General features: G+C 39.3%; 2 protein-coding genes across 7 annotated transcripts in view; one reads left to right on the top strand and one right to left on the bottom strand.

Moving 5' to 3' along the window:
- Positions 1–18,241, top strand: part of WDR63 (WD repeat domain 63) — a 148,871-nt gene that overhangs the window by 10,970 nt on the left and 119,660 nt on the right. The window lies entirely within an intron of this gene.
- Positions 9,871–18,241, bottom strand: part of MCOLN3 (mucolipin 3) — a 31,923-nt gene continuing 23,552 nt past the window's right edge. For 4 of the 6 annotated variants that reach the window (XM_003892131.4, XM_009212058.2, XM_009212063.3 and 1 more), the window contains 6 exons: positions 17,931–18,043; positions 17,698–17,847; positions 14,055–14,156; positions 13,826–13,948; positions 12,831–13,037; positions 9,871–11,024 (listed from right to left, as the gene is read on the bottom strand). In XM_003892131.4, the coding sequence (XP_003892180.1) occupies positions 10,890–11,024; positions 12,831–13,037; positions 13,826–13,948; positions 14,055–14,156; positions 17,698–17,847; positions 17,931–18,043 (830 nt within the window). In that variant the 3' untranslated portion in view covers positions 9,871–10,889. The remainder of the gene's footprint in view (positions 11,025–12,830; positions 13,038–13,825; positions 13,949–14,054; positions 14,157–17,697; positions 17,848–17,930; positions 18,044–18,241) is intronic. The other 2 variants (XM_021943468.1, XM_021943466.1) reach the window with 2 other exon arrangements.

Genomic DNA, 18,241 nt, shown 5'->3' on the forward strand with positions numbered 1-18,241 from the left:
GCACACAGCAGAGGAACCCTGGGCCCAGCCCACGAAACCACTTTTTCCCCCTAGATCTCTGGGCTTGTAATGGGAGGGGCTGCCTCAAAGGCCTCTGACTTGCCCTGGAGACATTTTCCCCATTGTCTTGGGGATTGACATTTGACTCCTTGTTACTTATTCAAATTTCTGAAGCCAGCTTGAATTTCTTCTCAGAAAATGGGACTGTCTTTTCTATTGCATTGTCAGTCTGCACATTTTCCAAACTTTTATGCTCTGTTTCCCTATAAAAACTAAATGCCTTTAACAGCACCCAGGTCACTCTTGAATGTTTTGCTGCTTAGAAATTCCTTCCACTGGATACCCTAAATAATCTCTCTCAAGTTCAAAGTTTCACAAACCGCTAGTGCAGGGGCAAAATGCCACCGGTTTATTTGCTAAAACATAACAAGAGTCACCTTTACTCCAGTTCCCAACAAGTTCCTCATCTCCCTCTGAGATCACCTCAGCCAGGATTTCATTTTCCATATTTATCAGCATTTTGGTCAAAACCATTCAACAAGTCTCTAGGGAGTTCCAAACTGTCCCATATTTTCCTGTCTTCTTCTCAGCCCCCCAAACTCTTCCAGCCTCTGCCAGTTATCCAGTTCCAAAGTTGCTTCCACATTTTCTGGTATCTGTTCATCGGTGTCCCACTCTACTAGTACCAATTTACTGTATTAGTCTGTTTTCATGCTGCTGACAAAGACATAACTAAGACTGGGCAATTTACAAAAGGAAGAGGTTTAATGGGCCAGGCATGGTGGCTCATGCCTGTAATTCCAACACTTTTGGAGGCCAAGGCAGGCAGATCACCTGAGGTTAGGAGTTTTAGACCAGCCTGGCCAACATGGTGAAACCTTGTCTTTACTAAAAAGAAAAAATACAAAAAATTAGCCAGGCATAGTGGTGGGTGCCTGTAACCCCAGCTACTTGGGAGGCTGAAGCAGGAGAATCACTTGAACCCAGGAGGCAGAGGTTGTGGTGAGCCAAGATCACTGCATTCCAGACTGGGTGACAAGAGTGAAACTCTATCTCAAAAAAAAAAAAAAAAAGAGGTTTAATGGACTTACAGTTCCATGTGGCTGGGGAAGCTTCACAATCACGGCGGAAGGCAAGGAGGAGCAAGTCCCATCTTACATGGATGGCAGCAGGCACAGAGACAGCTTGTGCAGGGAAACTTCCCCTTATAAATCTATCAGATCTCATGAGACTTACTCACTATAACCAGAACAGCATGGAAAAGACCTGCCCCCATGATTCAACTACCCCCAACCAGGTCCCTCCCACAACACGTGGGAATTCAAGATGAGATTTGGTTGGGGACACAGCTAAACCATATCAAATAGCATATCAAAAAGTAATCCACCATAATCAAGTGGGTTTCATACCAGGGATGCAGAGATGGTTTAACATAAGCAAGTCAATAAATGTGATACACCACATAAACAGAATTAAAAACAAAAATCAAATGATCATCTCAATAGATAAAGAAAAAGCATTTGAAAATCCAGCATCCCTTTAGGATTAAAACCTTCAGCAGAATCAGCATAGAAGGGACAAACTTTAAGGTAATAAAATCCATGTATGACAAATCCACAGCCGTTATACTGAATGGGGAAAGTTGACAGAACTGGAGCAAGACAAGGATGCCCACTTTCAACACTTCTATTCAACATAGTTCTGGAATTCCTAGCCAGAGCAATCAGACAAGAGAAAGAAATAAAAGGGCATCCAAATTGGCAAAGAGGAAGTCAAACTGTCACTGTTCACTGATGATATGATCATATACTTAGAAAACCCTGAAGACTCATCCAAAAAGCTCCTAGATCTAATAAATGAATTCATTAAAGTTTCAGGATACAAAATCAATGTGCACAAATCAGTAACACTGCTATACAACAGTGACCAAGCTGAGAATCAAATCAAGAACTCAACCCCTTTTACCAATAGCTGCAAAAAATTTTTGAAAGTTAGGAATATACTTAACCAAGGAGGTGAAAGACCTCTACAAGGAAAACTACAAAACACTGCTGAAAGAAATCACAGATGACACAAACAAATGGAAACACATCCCATGCTCATGGATGGGTAGAATCAATATTGTGAAAATGACCATACTGCCAAAAGCAATCTAAAGATTCAATGTTATTCCTGTCAAAATACCACCATCATTCTTTACAGAACTAGAAAAAAATCCTAACATTAATATGGAACCAAAAAAGATCCTACATAGCCAAAGCAAGACTAAGCAAAAAGAACAAATCTGGAAGCATCTTATTACCCAACTTCAAACTCTACTCTAAGGCTACAGTCATCTAAACTACATGATACTGATATAAAAATAGGTACATAGACTAATGGAACAGAATAGAGAACCCAGAAATAAAGCCAAATAGTTATAGCCAGCTGATCTTCAACAAAGGAAACAAAACCAGAAAGTGAGGAAAGGATACTCTGTTCAACAAATGGTGCTGGGATAATTGGCAAGCCATATGTAGAAGAATGAAACTGGATTCTCTTCTCTCACCTTATATAAAAATCAACTCAAGGTGGATCAAAGGCTTAAATCTAAGACTTGAAACCATAAAAATTATAGAAGATAACATTGGAAAAATGCTTCTAGACATAGGCTTAGGCAAAGACTTCATGACCAAGAACCCAAAACAAAAGGAACAAAAACAAAGATAAATGGATGGGACTTAAGTAAACTAAAAAGCTTCTACACAGTGAAAGAAACAATCAGCAGAGCAAACAGACAACCCACAGAGTGGGAGAAAATCTTTGCAATCTGTGCATCTGACAAAGGACTAATACCCAGACCCTATAAGAAACTCAAACAGATCAGCAAGAAAACAAATAATCCTATCAAAAATTGAGCTGAGGACATGACTAGACAATTCTCAAAAGAATTGAGAACAAATGGCCAACAAACATACGAAAAAATGCTCAACATCACAAATTATTAGGGAAATACAAATCAAAAACACAATGCGATACCAACTTACTCCTGCAAAAATGGCCATAATCAAAAAATAATAGATGTTGACGTGGATTTGGTGAAAAGGGAACACTTTTACACTGCTGGTGGGAATGTAAACTAGTACAACCACTATAGGAAAACAGTATGGGAATTCCTCTTTTTTTTTACTTTTCTTTTCTGAGACAGGATTTTGCTCTGTCACCCAGGCTGCAGTGTAGTAGAGTGATCTCAGCTCACTGCAACCTCTGCCTCACAGTTTCAAGCTATTCCTCCACCTCAGCCTCCCAAGTAGCTGGAATTACAGGCACATGCCACCACGTCCAGCTAATTTTTTTTTTTTTTTGTATTTTTAGTAGAGATGGGGGTTCCACCATTTTGACAAGGCTGGTCTTGAACTCCTGACCTCAAGTGATCCACCCACCTCAGCCTCCCAAAGTGTGTGAGCCACCATGCCCAGTCCGAATTCCTTAAAGAACTAAAAGCAGATCTACCATTTGATTCAGCAATCCCATTAGTGGGTATCTAACCAGAGGAAAAGAAGTCATTATACGAAAAAGGCACTTGTACATGCATGTTTATAGCAGAACAATTCACAATTGCAAAAATATGGAACCAGCTGAAATGCCCATCAATCAATGAGTGAATAAAAAAATGTGATCTACATACAATAGAATACTACTTGGCCATAAAAAGGAAAGAAATAATGGCATTTACAGCCACCTGGATGGCATTGGAGACCATTATTCTAAATGAAGTAACTCAGGAATGGAAAACAAAACGTCATATGTTCTCTCTTATAAGTGGGAGCTAAGCTATGAGGGCACAAAGGCATAAGAATGATACAATGGATTTGGGGACTCAGGAGGAAGGGTGGGAGGTGGTGAGGGATGAAAGACTACACATTGGGTAGAGTGTACACTGCTCGAGTGGTGGGTGCACCCAATCTCAGAAATCACCACTAAAGAAATTATCCATGTAACCAAACACTATCTGTTCCCCAAAAAGCTATTGAAATATTAAAAGGTGGAAAAAAAAGAAATATTCAAATAGTGGCTTGAATATTTTAAGAAAAAAAAAAAAAAGGTGGCCGGGCACGGTGGCTCACGCCTGTAATCCTAGCACTTTGGGAGGCTGAGGCGGGCGGATCACAAGGTCAGGAGATCGAGACCATCCTGACTAACACGGTGAAACCCCGTCTCTATTAAAAATACAAAAAAATTAGCTGGACGTGGTGGTGGGCGCCTGTAGTCCCAGCTACTCGGGAGGCTGAGGAAGGAGAATGGTGTGAACCCTGGAGGTGGAGCTTGCAGTGAGCCGAGATCGTGCCACTGCACTCCAGCCTGGGCGACAGAGCAAGACTCTGTCCCCCACACCCCCCCCCCAAAAAAAAAGAAAAGAAAAGAAAAAAAAAGGTAATTGCCAAACCCAAAGTCATATAGATTTCCTCCTGTGTTATTATCTAGGAGTTTTTACTTTTCCCCTTTCATTTACATCTATAATTTATTTTGACCTAATATTTGTAAAGGTTGAAAGGTCTGTGTCTAGGTTCGTGATTTTTTACATGTGGATGTCCAGTTATTAACATACCATTTGTTAAAGAGACTATCTTCTCCATTTTATTATCTTTACTCCTTTGTCAAAGATCAGGTGACTATATTAATGTGGGTGTATTTCTGGGCTCTCTATTCTTGTTTTAAAAACAGGCTCTCACTCTGATGCCCAGGCTGGAGGCTGGAGTGCAGTGGCATGACCTCGACTCACTGCAGCCTGGAACTCCTGGGCTCAAGCAACCTTCCCATGTCAGCCTCTCAAGTAACTGGGACTACAGGCACACACCACCACACCCAGCTAATTTTTGTATTTTTTATAGAGATGAGGTTTCGCCATGTTGCCCAGACTGTTTTCAAACTCCTGGGCTCAAAGCAATCCACCCACCTTGGCATCCCAAAGTGTTAGGATTACAGGCATGGGCCACTGCCCTGGCCCCTGGGCTCTCTATTCTGTTGCATTTATCTTATCTATTCTTTCATCAGTACCTTGATTATTGTAGTTTTTTGTTTATTTTTTTTAAATTATTTATTTATTTTATTTTATTTTTTGAGACGGAGTTTCGCTCTTGTCATCTAAACTGGAGAGCAATGGCATGATCTCAGCTCACTGCAACCTCTACCTCCCAGGTTCAAGTGATTCTTCTGCCTCACCCTCCCAAGTAGCTGGGATTACAAGTACCTGCCACCATGCCCAGCTAATTTTTTTCTATTTTTAGTAGAGACAGGGTTTCACCATGTTGGCCAGGTTGGTTTCAAACTCCTGACCTCAGGTGATCCACCCGCCTTGGCCTCCCAAAGTGCTGGGATTACAGGTGTGAGCCATTGTGCTCAGCCAATTACTGTAGTTTAATAGTAAGTCTTCACATCAGTGTTTTTGTTTGTTTGTTTTGTTTTGTTCCTCTCCTTCAAAATTGTGTTGTCTATTCTGGGTCTTTTGACTCTCCATATAAACTTTAAAATCAGTTTTTTGATATCCACAAAATAACTCCCTTGGCTCTTAATTGGGGTCGTGTTGATTTATAGATCAAGTTAGGAAGAACTGACATCTTGACAATATTGAGCCTTCTTATTCATAAACGTGAAATATCTCTCCACCTATTTAGTTCTTTGATTTCTTTCATCAGAGTTTTACAGTTTTCTTCATATAGAACTTCTACATAATGTTAGATTTATAGCCAAGTGTTTCATTTTGGGGGATACTTCTACAAATAGTATTGTGGTTTTAATTTAAAATTCTGATTGTTCATTGCTGATATACAAGAAAGTGATTGACTTTTGTATATTAACCTTGTATCCTACAATCTTGTTATAATTACTTATTAGTTCTAGGAGATTTTTTTAATTCTCTCAGATTTCCTACATAGATAATCATGTCATCTCAAAGACAGTTTTATTTCTTCTTTCCCAATGTGAATACCTTTTATTTCCTTTTCGTATTTTATTGCATTAGCTAGAACTTCTAGTATGATGTTGAAAAAGAGTGTTAAGAGGGGACATCCTTGCCTTGTCACTGATCTTAGCATTAAAATTTAAGTTTCTCACCATTAAGTGTGATGTTAACCCTAGTTATTTTTTGTAGATGTTCTTTATGAAGTTGAAGATGTTCCCCCTTTTTCCTAGTTTGCTGAGGGCTTTGTCATGAATGGATGTTAGATTTTTTAAAAATGCTTTTTGTGTATGTGTTGACATGATCATATGATATATTTTCTTCAGCCTGTTGATGTGATGGATTACATTAATTGAGGTTTGAATGTTGAATCAGCCTTGCTACCTAGAATAAATCCCACTTGCTTATACTATATAATTTTTTCATACATTGTTGAATTTGATTTGCTAATAGTTTCGTTGAGGATTTTTGCATCTATGTTCATAAGAGATGTTGTTCTTTAGTTTTCTTTTCTTATAATATCTCTCTGGTTTTGATATTATGTTAATGCTGGTCTCACAGAATGAATTAGGATGTATTCTAATTCTGTCTTCTGGAAGAAATGATACAGAATTGGTATAATTTGTTCCTTAAATGTTTAGTAGAATTCACCAGTAGAACCATCTGGGCCCAGTGCTTTCTGTTTTGGAGGGTTATTCATTATTGGTTCCATTTCTTTACTAGAGTCTTATTCATATTGTTTGTTTATTCTTGTGTTAGTTTTGTCAGTTGGCAATTGTGTCTTTGAAGGAATTGGTCCATATCATCCAGGTTTACAAATTTGCAGGCATAGATTTGTTCGTAATATTCTTTTATTATCCATTGAATGCCCGTCGGATAGGTAGTGATGCTCCCTCTTTCATGTCTAGTATTAGTCATTTGCATCTTCCCTCTGTTTTCTTAGTTAGCTTGGCTATAGGCTTACTGATTTCATCTGTCTTTTCAAAGAACCAGCTTTTGGTTTTGTTGATTTTCTCCACTGATTTCCTGTTTTCAACTTCATTAATTTCTGCTATAATTTTTATTTTTTTCTACTTCCTTTGGATTTAACTTGCTCTTTGTCCATTTTCTAAGGTAGAAGCTTAGGAGATTGATTTTTACATCTTTCTTCTTTTCTAATATATGCATTCAATGCTATAAATTTTCCTCTAGGCACTGCTTTTACTGTTTTCCACAATTCTTTACCATTTTTGTTTGAGTTTGTATTTCGTTCAAAAAAATTTGTAATTTCTCAAGATTTCTTTCTTTTTTTTGAGACAAGGTCTCACTCTGTTGCCCAGGCTGGAGTGCAGTGGCACAATCATGGCTTACTGCAGCCTCAACTTCCTGGGCTCAAGTGATCCTCCTGCCTCAGCCTCTGGATATTTCTTCTTTGACCCATGTGTTATTTAGATTCTATTAGACTTTCTATGTAGATCATAATATCTGCAAATAATGAGTTTTACCTTTTTTGTTCTAATCCATACACCTATTTGTATGTATTAATTTGAAAATAGTGTGGTGGGATAAAAAAATTAAAACTCAATATGTATTAGATAATTTAAAACTTATTGAGTGAAAAAAGAAAATGGCACCTGAATTGTTTAAAAAAATGTAGCATCAGCAAAATCAATGTCTGCACAAAACTGATTTTTACAGACACAAATACTAAAATATCCACATTGATATCTATAAACCCATTTTCTTGGGGTTTCTTTCTTGACTACTGTGGTTTCTCTCTTGAGTGATAGAAGACCATTCTGAATCCTGAGACTTATAAACAACTTCTTATTTGTAGCCCCAACAAAGGGATTTATCTGTTCCTGGTCAAGCTCTGGACCCTGCAGCCACCACAAACCACTTGTATCGGAATCACTTTGTGTGCCGGCTAAAAATGGCAGATTCCTGGCCTACCCCAGGACATGATGAATAAGAATCTATGCTTAGGCTTTGATAAAGAGAAAGAGAAAGAAAAGAGAGAAAGAAAGAAAGAGGGGAGAGAGAGAGAGAACGAATATCTCTGCTGGTATTACCTGTACATTCATAATTTTAACAAGATCCCCCAGTGGGCTGGGTGTGGTGGCTCACACCTATAATTCCAGCACTTTGGGAGGGTGATGCGGGCAGATCATTTGAGGACAGGAGTTCAAGACCAGCCTGGCCAACATAGTGAAACCCTGTCTGTACTAAAAATACAAAACAAAATAGCCACGTGTGGTGGTGTGTGCTTGTAGTTTCAGCTACTCTGGAGGCTAAGGCACAAGAATCGCTTGAACCTGGGAGGCAGAGGTTGAAGTGAGGTGAGATTGCTCCACTATACTCCAACCTCTAGCTTGGGAAACAGAGCAAGACTCTATCTCAAAAAAAAAAAAAAAAAAAATCCCCTTATGCTTACAACCCTGAAAATCATTATGGCAGGAGGAGGGGACAGAGAATCTGACTTCCTGAAAAAGGGAGTATCATTGACAAAAATCCAGCCCTGATTTCCTGGGCTAAGGAGACTAGAAGCCTGGAAGAAAAAAATGACTTCAATTCTATGTTCTTTCTTACAACTGCCTTGGCATTCTCTATGGTACATATATACAGGTAAGGAGAACTCTAAAATGACTGGCCCATAATTTGTCTGCCTACCGAGATCAAGCCATTGTACTGGTTTGAGGACAGTTCAAAAAAGTCAGTCAGTGCTATTTCTTTCAGTAGACAGAAGAGCTATTCTCTCATGGACATCATTACCAAAAATTAAGCCTTGGAATTTATCAGGGACTCCTGCCACAATAAGAGAGCCTGGAGAATCAGGAGAGAGATGTGAAGGCACCAAGTCACTGGCTGTGATTCTACAGAAGAAACATAATGACTTCAGAGCAAAGCAAAACTCCAGGCTGAACACTGGGTCAGTAGTTTCATGTTTCCATTGAAGTACTGTTAGTCTAAAAATCTCACAAGGTGGAAAGAAAAGGATTTATCAGATAATAAACATTATTTCAAAACTCACATAGAATTCTAGTAATTTCTAAAAATGATAGTATTATAAATATTAGAACTGTCCCCAAAATAGTCACTTAGATATTTAGATTTTTTTATTTTTTAAAGCCTCAGGTACTTCAGAAACAACTTATACCTGTTATAAAACCTCCCATTTCAACACCTGGAGTCATTATTATGACTGTCATTATGATTAAATAATAAAATCTCAGTAAAACAAAGTTAGAAATATAAAAATCAGTGTTTTTTTAAAAAAGTTTGCCTTGAGATCTTTACTGCATATAATTGAATTCACTTCTACTTGAATAAACAGTAAACACAATAAATATTCATGTGTTGAAAATCCATGCAGTTCTCAATTAGCAGTCTATAAGGCAGTCTATAAGGAGTAGAGACTATTTCTATATCTTTTTACAGCACACATTTCTCTTATTTTAAAATTTTAAGCATAATTGTTTTCACGTATATGTATGTGTATACATATTTGAGACAGAGTCTCACTCTGTCACCCAGGCTGGAGTGCAGTGGCATGATCACAGCTCACTGCAGTCAACTTCCTGGGCTCAAGCAATCCTCCTGCCTTAGCCTCCCAAGTAGCTGGGACTACAGGCATGCACCACCATGCCAGCTAGTTTTTTCTATTTTTTGTAGAGATGAGTCTCACTATGTTGCCTAGGCTGGTCTTGAACTCCTGGGCTCTAGCAATCCTCCTGCCTTGGCCTCTCAAAGTGCAGGGATTACAGGCATGAGCCACTGTGCCCAGCCCTGAAATATCTGTAATGTGAGTTATAGAACCTTGCCCCATGAAACCACAGCCTCTCACCCCAAAACACTTTGCTGTGAGACATAATGTGCCTATGAAAGGTATAGTACATCACTAGTTTTAACAGGCTGCTCAAGTACTAATAAAATAATCACTACTTGATCAAAAATGCATTTGGTATATGCTTTAATTTCATGCATGTATAAGATACTCTTTTTACTTTCTACTTTTGAGGATAGAAAACTTGTAAATGAGTATTTAAAAACTTGATCTTCTTAAGAACTAAAAGCAGAATCAAATAACAGTTACTTTCATAACCAAATGCAGTCATATGCTGGATAACGATGTTTTGGTCAACGATGTACCGCATGTACAATGGTAGTCCCAGAATATTATAAAACCATATTTTTACTGTCCCTTTTCTATGTGCAGATACTTACCATTGTGTTAGAATTGCCTAATGTATTCAATACAGTAACATGTTGTACAGATTTGTACCCTAGGACCAACAGGCTATACCAAATAGCCTAGGTGTGTAGTAAGCTATACCATCTAGGTTTATGGAAGTACCTGCTATGATGTTTAATGACAAAATCACCTAACAACAGATTTCTCAGACTGTATCTCTGTCCTAAGTGACACATGGCTGTATCACATTGTTAGCTGTCACACTCTCATTCTGGTGCACTCTTATTCTTCCTTTTAAGAGAAGATTTTAAAATGCAATGATTACTGTATATATGGTAATGACCCCCAGTCTCTCAAGGATGGACACCTGAGAGTGGTCCAAGCTAGGGTTACTGAGTTGTCCGAAGTCACAGTCAGACCAGGGATTGTTTTCCACTGATTATACAGTCCACACAATCAGAATAGCGGGAAGCAAGAGTTTCAGAGCAAAAGAGAGGCACAGAGAATACATTCTAAAGCCATGGCAAAATAAACAAGAAATAATAATAATCCAATAGCTTTCCTCATTGAAGTTATTTTTAAAAACAAGCCCAGCATAAAACTGCAAAGACATTAAATATTGCTCTTTAAAAATATAAACAGTTATTGGTGAATTATAGATCTCAATTAGCTCAAAATAACAGTCTTCAAACATACTACATCTGATCTCAGAATATCCATATAGTCTTCCAACTCTGCTACACATTATATTTTCCTCTAAAGTACAGATAAACCTGATAGCTACTTTTTACAACAGCAGAATAAAGATACTGGAGGGTCATCTTCTAATCTGTATTTTCCGGAATTGGGTAGATCTTTGCACTCTGATATAAATGTACGAAGTTCAGTCTCTGGGAAACCATCTTGTTGGTAATGCTAAACAGAAGAATGTTAAAAGCTTTCATTAATAAGCCCCTTGAAAACAGCTTCATTCCAAATTCAAAATGGATCATTTGGCAAGGGAGGGGGTTTTCTACAGAGAGAGTATAGTTACTTCCGAGTACCTGCAAGGAGATGTAGCCTCTAGAGTCACTCAGGTTTGGCGGAGGTAAAGTGGGCCTGGGATTCTGCAGCTGCCTACCTGAGTTCTCTTTCTGGGTCCACTGAAACGCAAATGGGCACACTGAGTCTAAGTCTTAGTTGTCCTTCCAGGGAGAATTGAGTCAGCCCCATCCCAAGTCGGAGAACCTCTGTCACTACTCTGCCCTGTAGGCCTGTGACTTCTAGACCAGTGTGATGCAGGCATTTTTGAAGGAATATGGTTCAGGCCCAGTGGACCTAAATTAACAAGGTTTTCTAGCAGGCTAAGAGATGGAAATCCCTGGCCTCGCCCAGAAGACCTCAGCACAGTCTTGGACTCTCCTGAGCTGGCCCAGGTGTCTGGACAAAGGTCTGAATGCTGTAAGGGAACTTTCCAATCTGCACACCCTTTTGGAGTCAGTCTTCCAGGCAGACAAGTTTGTTTAAGGGCCTCATATTTATATCAGTTTGGGACCTAAAATTTCTAGGACATGCCATGATTAGAAAGGATCAAAAGTAACTTAGCTTGCCCATTTGGCAAGGGCCCTGAGCCCACGGAGAGAGGTTAGCATCTAAAATACGAGTTTCAGGCTTATGTCATCAAAGGTGAAAACTCATGTTACCCTTAGAGCTCTCAGATGTCACCCTCGAATAACACATAGTTCTCTGCATGCAGAGTTGGAGGCAGTGAACTTTTAGAGCACTATTTGGAAGGATCTGAAGTTACAACTACATTCTTTCCCAGTTGCCTTGGTGATCCAAAGGACACATCTGCTGAGCAGATGAGAGAGCAAGGAGGACATTTGGTCCCTGAAATCTTGTTCAGTAAGGATGAAGTCACAGCCCTGGCTTCATGAGCAAAGTATTCATCATTATCAGCTCCAAACCAAGGCGTTCTCTTTATCCCTAGGGCCAATCACATGGCTTCATGTTTCTTTACCCCTCTCATACCCAGAAAGAAAAGTCCCCAAGTGGAAGTATCTATGCCACAAACACACCTAACAATATAAGGTTATTGGAAATGGAAACATATGTGGATAATTATTCTGCCTTTCCGTATTTCAATGGGCTCAAACTGATTTTTAAAAGATCTTATATGAATGACAATAGTTTTTCAGTTCAGGTATCTGACTGTATAAAGCTACATGCTAGTACTGGACCCATTAATCCTTTTGCTATTCTGGAGGCTGGGCCCTGGGCTTGTGCCCTGCAGGGCCTTCCAAAGAGCAATGGGCATAGTTACAGTACACTCCAAACAAAGGGGTCAATTTTTCTTTATGAAAATTGGATTTTTTGTGTTCCCCACAATATTTTGGCTTTCTGAAATGCCATATGTTTTATTCACTCAATATTTACTAACCCTTTTCATTCTTTATTTAGAAAATTTTTCACTCTTTACCCCCCCAGACTTCTAATGACCCTTATAATTCTAATAAAAGGTTAGACAGCTTGTGTGAGAAAGCATAACTACTTAGAGACTAAGACTTTCAACATTCAATTTTCCCTCTATTTCTGTTTATCAGTCTCTAAAAATAAGGTCCTTTTTTGCTATCCTGAAGAAAGTAACATTCCATCAACTTTTCTTCTGCCATTAGGTACTGAATTTTACTGCTACTCTACAAGTTATAGGACAATGCTACTAAAGGCTCTTGATAAACCTACCTTAATTGTTTCATATGTATCAGTGATCAGTGCAATGAAAAGACTTAAAATCATATATATGAAGAGGCTGATGAATGAGTAGAGGTAAATTCTACTAAACAGCCAGACCAAGTAACTTTTTTGCTGCATTTTTGCAAACGTGGCAAACATATCGTCTCCATTTATCAGAGAGAAAAGGCACTCAGAGACCATGTTCAGAGAACGAAACTGGAAAAAGAAAAGAGAAAAGTTCACTTTATTCCATGTTCCTTCCCATTGGAGACCTTTGTTCATGACATCATATTAAAGATAATGGGACCAGATAACCCAAGTTACCATTTTCAAACAAATAACCTGAGGTAACCACACACATTTGCTTTGTGATGCATATAACATATATAAGCCTACTATTTTTTTCCTGGGACAAGCAGCTTTCTCTTGGAGTAGCCTGAATCAAATGCAGGAGCTGGTCTGCACCCTCAGTGCTTTTCTGAATCAAGCCTTGCATCTGCCCTTTACCTTAAAGAGACCTTGAAATGCCTGTGCAGAGATACCCAGGTCCCAACCGTGCATGCTCATACATTTCATTTTAAAGTTTATTTCATTTAAGGGCATAATATTCCAAACTATAGTTGTAGTAACAAAATTTTCAAATATTTCTACAAGTTTCCCCCTATGCTACTTTTTAAATAAAGTCACATTTTGAGAAGGCTTATCTGAATAGACTGCTCTTGGATATATCGATGAATCAAATTGACTAAACTTGACTTCACTGGTGGTAAACGGAACTTAATTACCTGATATACTGCAAGAAGGAATTTGACACAGTTGAGCACATCAAATATTCTCTCAAGCCGGTCACACCCTATCACTTTATAAATATGGCACTAGATATATTACCTTCAACATTTTAAGCTGAATCACAAAATAAAAGGAGTTCATTGAAAAAGGATAACAAGCCACTGGCACTATGCTAACGGCTTAATAGTAATAGGAAAAAAGTTGTTTATCAGTACCTTGTCATGGTAAGGCCCCAGCACGATCCATCCACAGAAGCAGTAGCCTAAGTAAATCATAGCTGCACAGCAACAGAACCTGATGACATTGGGCAGCGCTGCCTGAAGGGTCAAAATGAGGAGCTGGGAAAGTAAGAGAGGCCATTAGAATCGCTTTGTCCTTTAGCCAAAGCAGTGCAATAACTTTGAGAGAAATACCAATAGCATGGAGATCCGTGGAATTCCTTACATTGTACTTTGCAAAGAAACCAAGGTATCGGATGACTCCAAGCCACACAAGCATGGTAGAAGTCCCAAGAAGTATGCTACAGACATCATAACTAGTTAGACTCTAAGACAAAGTGGAAAAATGTAATCAGATTATAAAGCAGAAATTCATTTGGCAATAAATATTGAGGTAACTATGAGTCAGGCACTGTTCTAGCTGCTAAAGCAGCGAACAAACAAAATTCTCTGCTCTCATAAAGCTTACATTCTAGTGGAGGGAAGAGAGAGACAATAGAAATCAGTTAATAGAAACTTTCGGGACATTTGCTGCTGATAATTGCTGAAGAGAAAATTCAGAGGAGGGGATGAGGAATGGGTATGGGTTTGTCATTTTAAATACAGTGACCAGAGAAGGTCTCACTAAAAAGGAGGCATTTGAGCAAAGATATGAAGGGAAGGAGGGAGCAAATCAGGGAAAAATCTAGGGGAGAAGACTTCCAGGCACAGGGACTGGCAAGTGCAAAGGCCCTGAGACAGGAGGGTGCTTGGCAAGATAGTGCATCTGGCTGGAGTGAGCAATAGAAAAGGTATACAGTTATAGAGATAAGGTGGCACTCACCAAGTTTGTCTTTTCCTCTAACTCAACTGGGGAGATTTGAGAACCACAAACAGAGGTGACATGATCAGATGTTGGCTGCTGTGGTTGAGAGCAGGTTGTTGGAGGAGTGAGGAAGCTATTGCAATAATATAAATGAGAGATGGTAGCTTCGACCAGGCTGGTAATAGTGGAATTGATGAGGTGATTTTTTTTTTCTGAAACAGGGGTCTCACTGTGTCACCCAAGCTGGAGTGCAGTGTCACAACCACAGCTCAATGCAGCCTTGACTTCCCAGGCTCAATAAAGCCTCCCACCTCAGCCTCCCAAGTAGCTTGGATTACAGACACATGCCACCTTGACAGCTAATGTTTTTTATTTTTCATAGAGATGGGGTCTCACTGTGTTTCCCAGGCTGGTCTGGAACTCCTGGGCTCAAGCCATTCTCCCGCCTCAGCCTCTCAAAAGTGCTGGAATTATATGAGCCACAGTGCCTGGCCAATGAAGGTAGAACAATAGGATTTCCTCTTGGATTAGATATGGCAAAGAGGAGATTGGTGAAAGAGAGGAGTCTGTGATGAATCCATGATTTTTGGCTTGAGTAACTGATGAGAGTTACCATTAACTGAAATTAGAAAGGCTATGGGAGAAGCAGGTTTTGACTGCAGAGGTGGGGGCTTTAGATGTTCTGTTTTAGGTATGTTAAATTTGAAAGGAAAAGCATACATCCAAGTGGAGATATAGACTAGATGGTGGATATGCAAATCTGGAGTTCAGGGAAGAATTCTAAGTGGGGGTATAGATTTGGGAATCATTGGCATATAGATACTAAGCTATGGAACATGATGAGATTACCAAGACAGTGGCAGAAAGAGAAGATGTCCAAGCACTATGCCTTGAAGCATTATCACCTTAATAGGTTGGTGAGATGAGAGGGAACCAGCCAAGGCAAGTCAGAAGACCAGCCAGTGACTCAGGAGGAAAAACAGGTGATAGTCCAGTGAAAGCATGTGCTTGGCAGTGTTCAAAGCTGCTGCTAGGTCAGGATGAGGGTACATAGTTGGTTATTGGACTTATCAGCATGAGAGGACGCTGAAAAGAACACTTTCCTTGGAGTGGCAGGGCAGCCTGATTGGAACAGACATAGAAAGAATGAGATTTTGGGGGGCTGTGAGGTGGGAGAATTGCTTGAGCCCAGGAGTTTGAGGCTGCAGTGAGCTATAATCGCGCCGCTGCACTCCAGCCTGTGCAATAGAGTGAAACCCTATCTCTTTAAAAAAAACGGGTGGGGGAGGGGAGGAGCAGAATCAGAAACAAGATTAACTACTTTTTAAAGATATTTTGCTAAATAAATGAGTGTAGTAAGTTAGGGGGAGGAATTAGGGTTGAGATATTATCTCTTAAGAAAAGGGGCAAAAACATGCTAATGGAATGACCTTGTAGAGAGAGGGAAACTGATGATTCCCAAGAGAAGGAAAACTAGCTGGAGCTGTGCCCGTGAATAAACAAGTGGTGATGGCCTCTAGTAGGCAGGTGGGAGGGGCTGGCCCTGAATAGTGGCCTAAATAATATACCCACAGAAAAAAAGCACAGGATATGGGCACTGATGGCAGGAGGCAGATAAATTAGGTGGGGGTTTGTGGAAATTCTGTGTTTTTTTCTATTATTTTTGTGAAATAGGAAGTAAGGTCATCAGCTTAGAATGAGGATAGAACAAGGGTATTCGAGGTTTCAGAAGAGAAGAAAACGTGATATGATCATCTGTGAGGCAGAGACAGTGAATAGTCTAGAAAAATATAGAAAGATATTTTGTTGGACACCATTTAGGGTTCACTGAAATTAATGATAATTTAGGTTGGTAAAAAATAAAGATTTGCTGCACATCTCTCCCCTTACTCCTCTTTTTTGTTGTTTTGGTTTTTTCTTTATTTGTCCCTAAAGTTAAACATCTATTCCAATAATGCATACTATAGCCACATATAGTGGCAGCTGCTAAGTGTCGACCTAAACCCATTCTCCCCTTCTTAGGCACATGCCTGGGCTGTGTTCCCTGGCTCCCTCTGCAGTTAGAATTGACTAAATTCTATCCAGTGGGATATGTACAGAAATAAAGTTGGCCACTCTTGAGCCAAGCCATCGCTCTATGGGAGAGCTTCCACCATACCGTGTTTTTGCTTCCCATAAGCTGCAACCTGTTTGAGGCAACACAGCAGTAATCATGCAGTCAGGGCAAGTCCTTAAGGGGTGGCAGAGAAACAAAATGGGAGGAGCGTGGGCGCCTGAATGACTGTGAGACGTTGAGTTACTCACCAATCTGTAAAACCCATCCTGACTATTACATAAGAGAGAAATAAGCTCCTATCTTCTCTAAGCCATTGCATTTGGGGTCTCTGCCCGGGTTTATAACCAACTCCCCAGGTGACTCAATCAGTTGCATCAAGACTAGGGAAACATAAGTTTGAGCAAGATTAGTTTGAACACTATTAGTTTTTTAATTTGACTTTTATTTTGTGGGACAGTTGATTTTTAGGCTAGGTTAGTCTTAAAATGGATAAGCTTGTAGCACATCAATGGGAAAGTAAGAAAATGGGAGCATTCTCACCTTGAATGGACGGAGGAAACAAACGCAAGCATGCACACCATAGTGCCTTGACCTCACTTTCCCCTACAGCCCCACTCATTTTTGTTAAAGATTCGAGCATTTCTTGTAAGATTTTTTTTTTAAAAAAAAAAACTCTTACCTTAGTTACTTTGGTTGTGTATGAATTTTGGTGTGTGTAAGAATTCACAGGCCCCGCGGAAGAGTCTGAACTCAGTAGGTCTAACATGGTACATTTTTACCAGGCACCCAATGATTCTGATGCAATGGTTTGTGGATCACACTTTGAAAAACTCTGCCTAAGAGACCTCCTGACTAGATTTAAGAAAATTACCATTACCAATTTCAAGTCTACTTGATACACAGTTTGGAAAAAACAATTTATTCTGAAAATTCTCACATTCTGGAAAAATATATTACCATTAATGCAAATCTGACACTAACAATAGCATGATTAGGAAAAAAAATTACCTTAGCTTGGATTTCCATTTTTAGAATTGATCCAATGATTGTTAATATGTCACTAATAATAATCATAATGTACCATCCATTGACAAATTCCATTTGATCAGAAACAGAAACTTCCTTCTTATAATGGAGGAGGAAAAAATTGACAAACTCCTTTAGGGAAAAGAGGGGAGGCACAGTGAATGTCTCTGTCAGTGAAAATGTCAGTAGCATTCCTAGAAAGCAACATTCCCTACCTGCTGAAGCTGAAGTCCTCTAATCACAGATCTAAGGCAGAGGATTAACGAAACCAAGCAAGTCAGAATAACAAAGGCATCAAAGATCATCATGTAATGAGTGTTCTTCTGCACTGAAAGCAAAGAGGATTACATAATGCTTATGTGGTGGGACATTAATATGGTGACATCTTCTTTTTAGAATCATTTAAATAATTCAAGCATTCTTTCTGGTAAGACAACAAAGAAGCCCTGATAAATGTTCTTCCAATTAGTATTTAAAGAAGGGTAAAAGTCCTTCTTTTAAAAAATTACCACAACTGGGGCCGGGC

The sequence above is a fragment of the Papio anubis genome, chromosome 1 (assembly GCF_008728515.1).
Source record: "Papio anubis isolate 15944 chromosome 1, Panubis1.0, whole genome shotgun sequence".
NCBI classification, from domain to species: domain Eukaryota; kingdom Metazoa; phylum Chordata; class Mammalia; order Primates; family Cercopithecidae; genus Papio; species Papio anubis.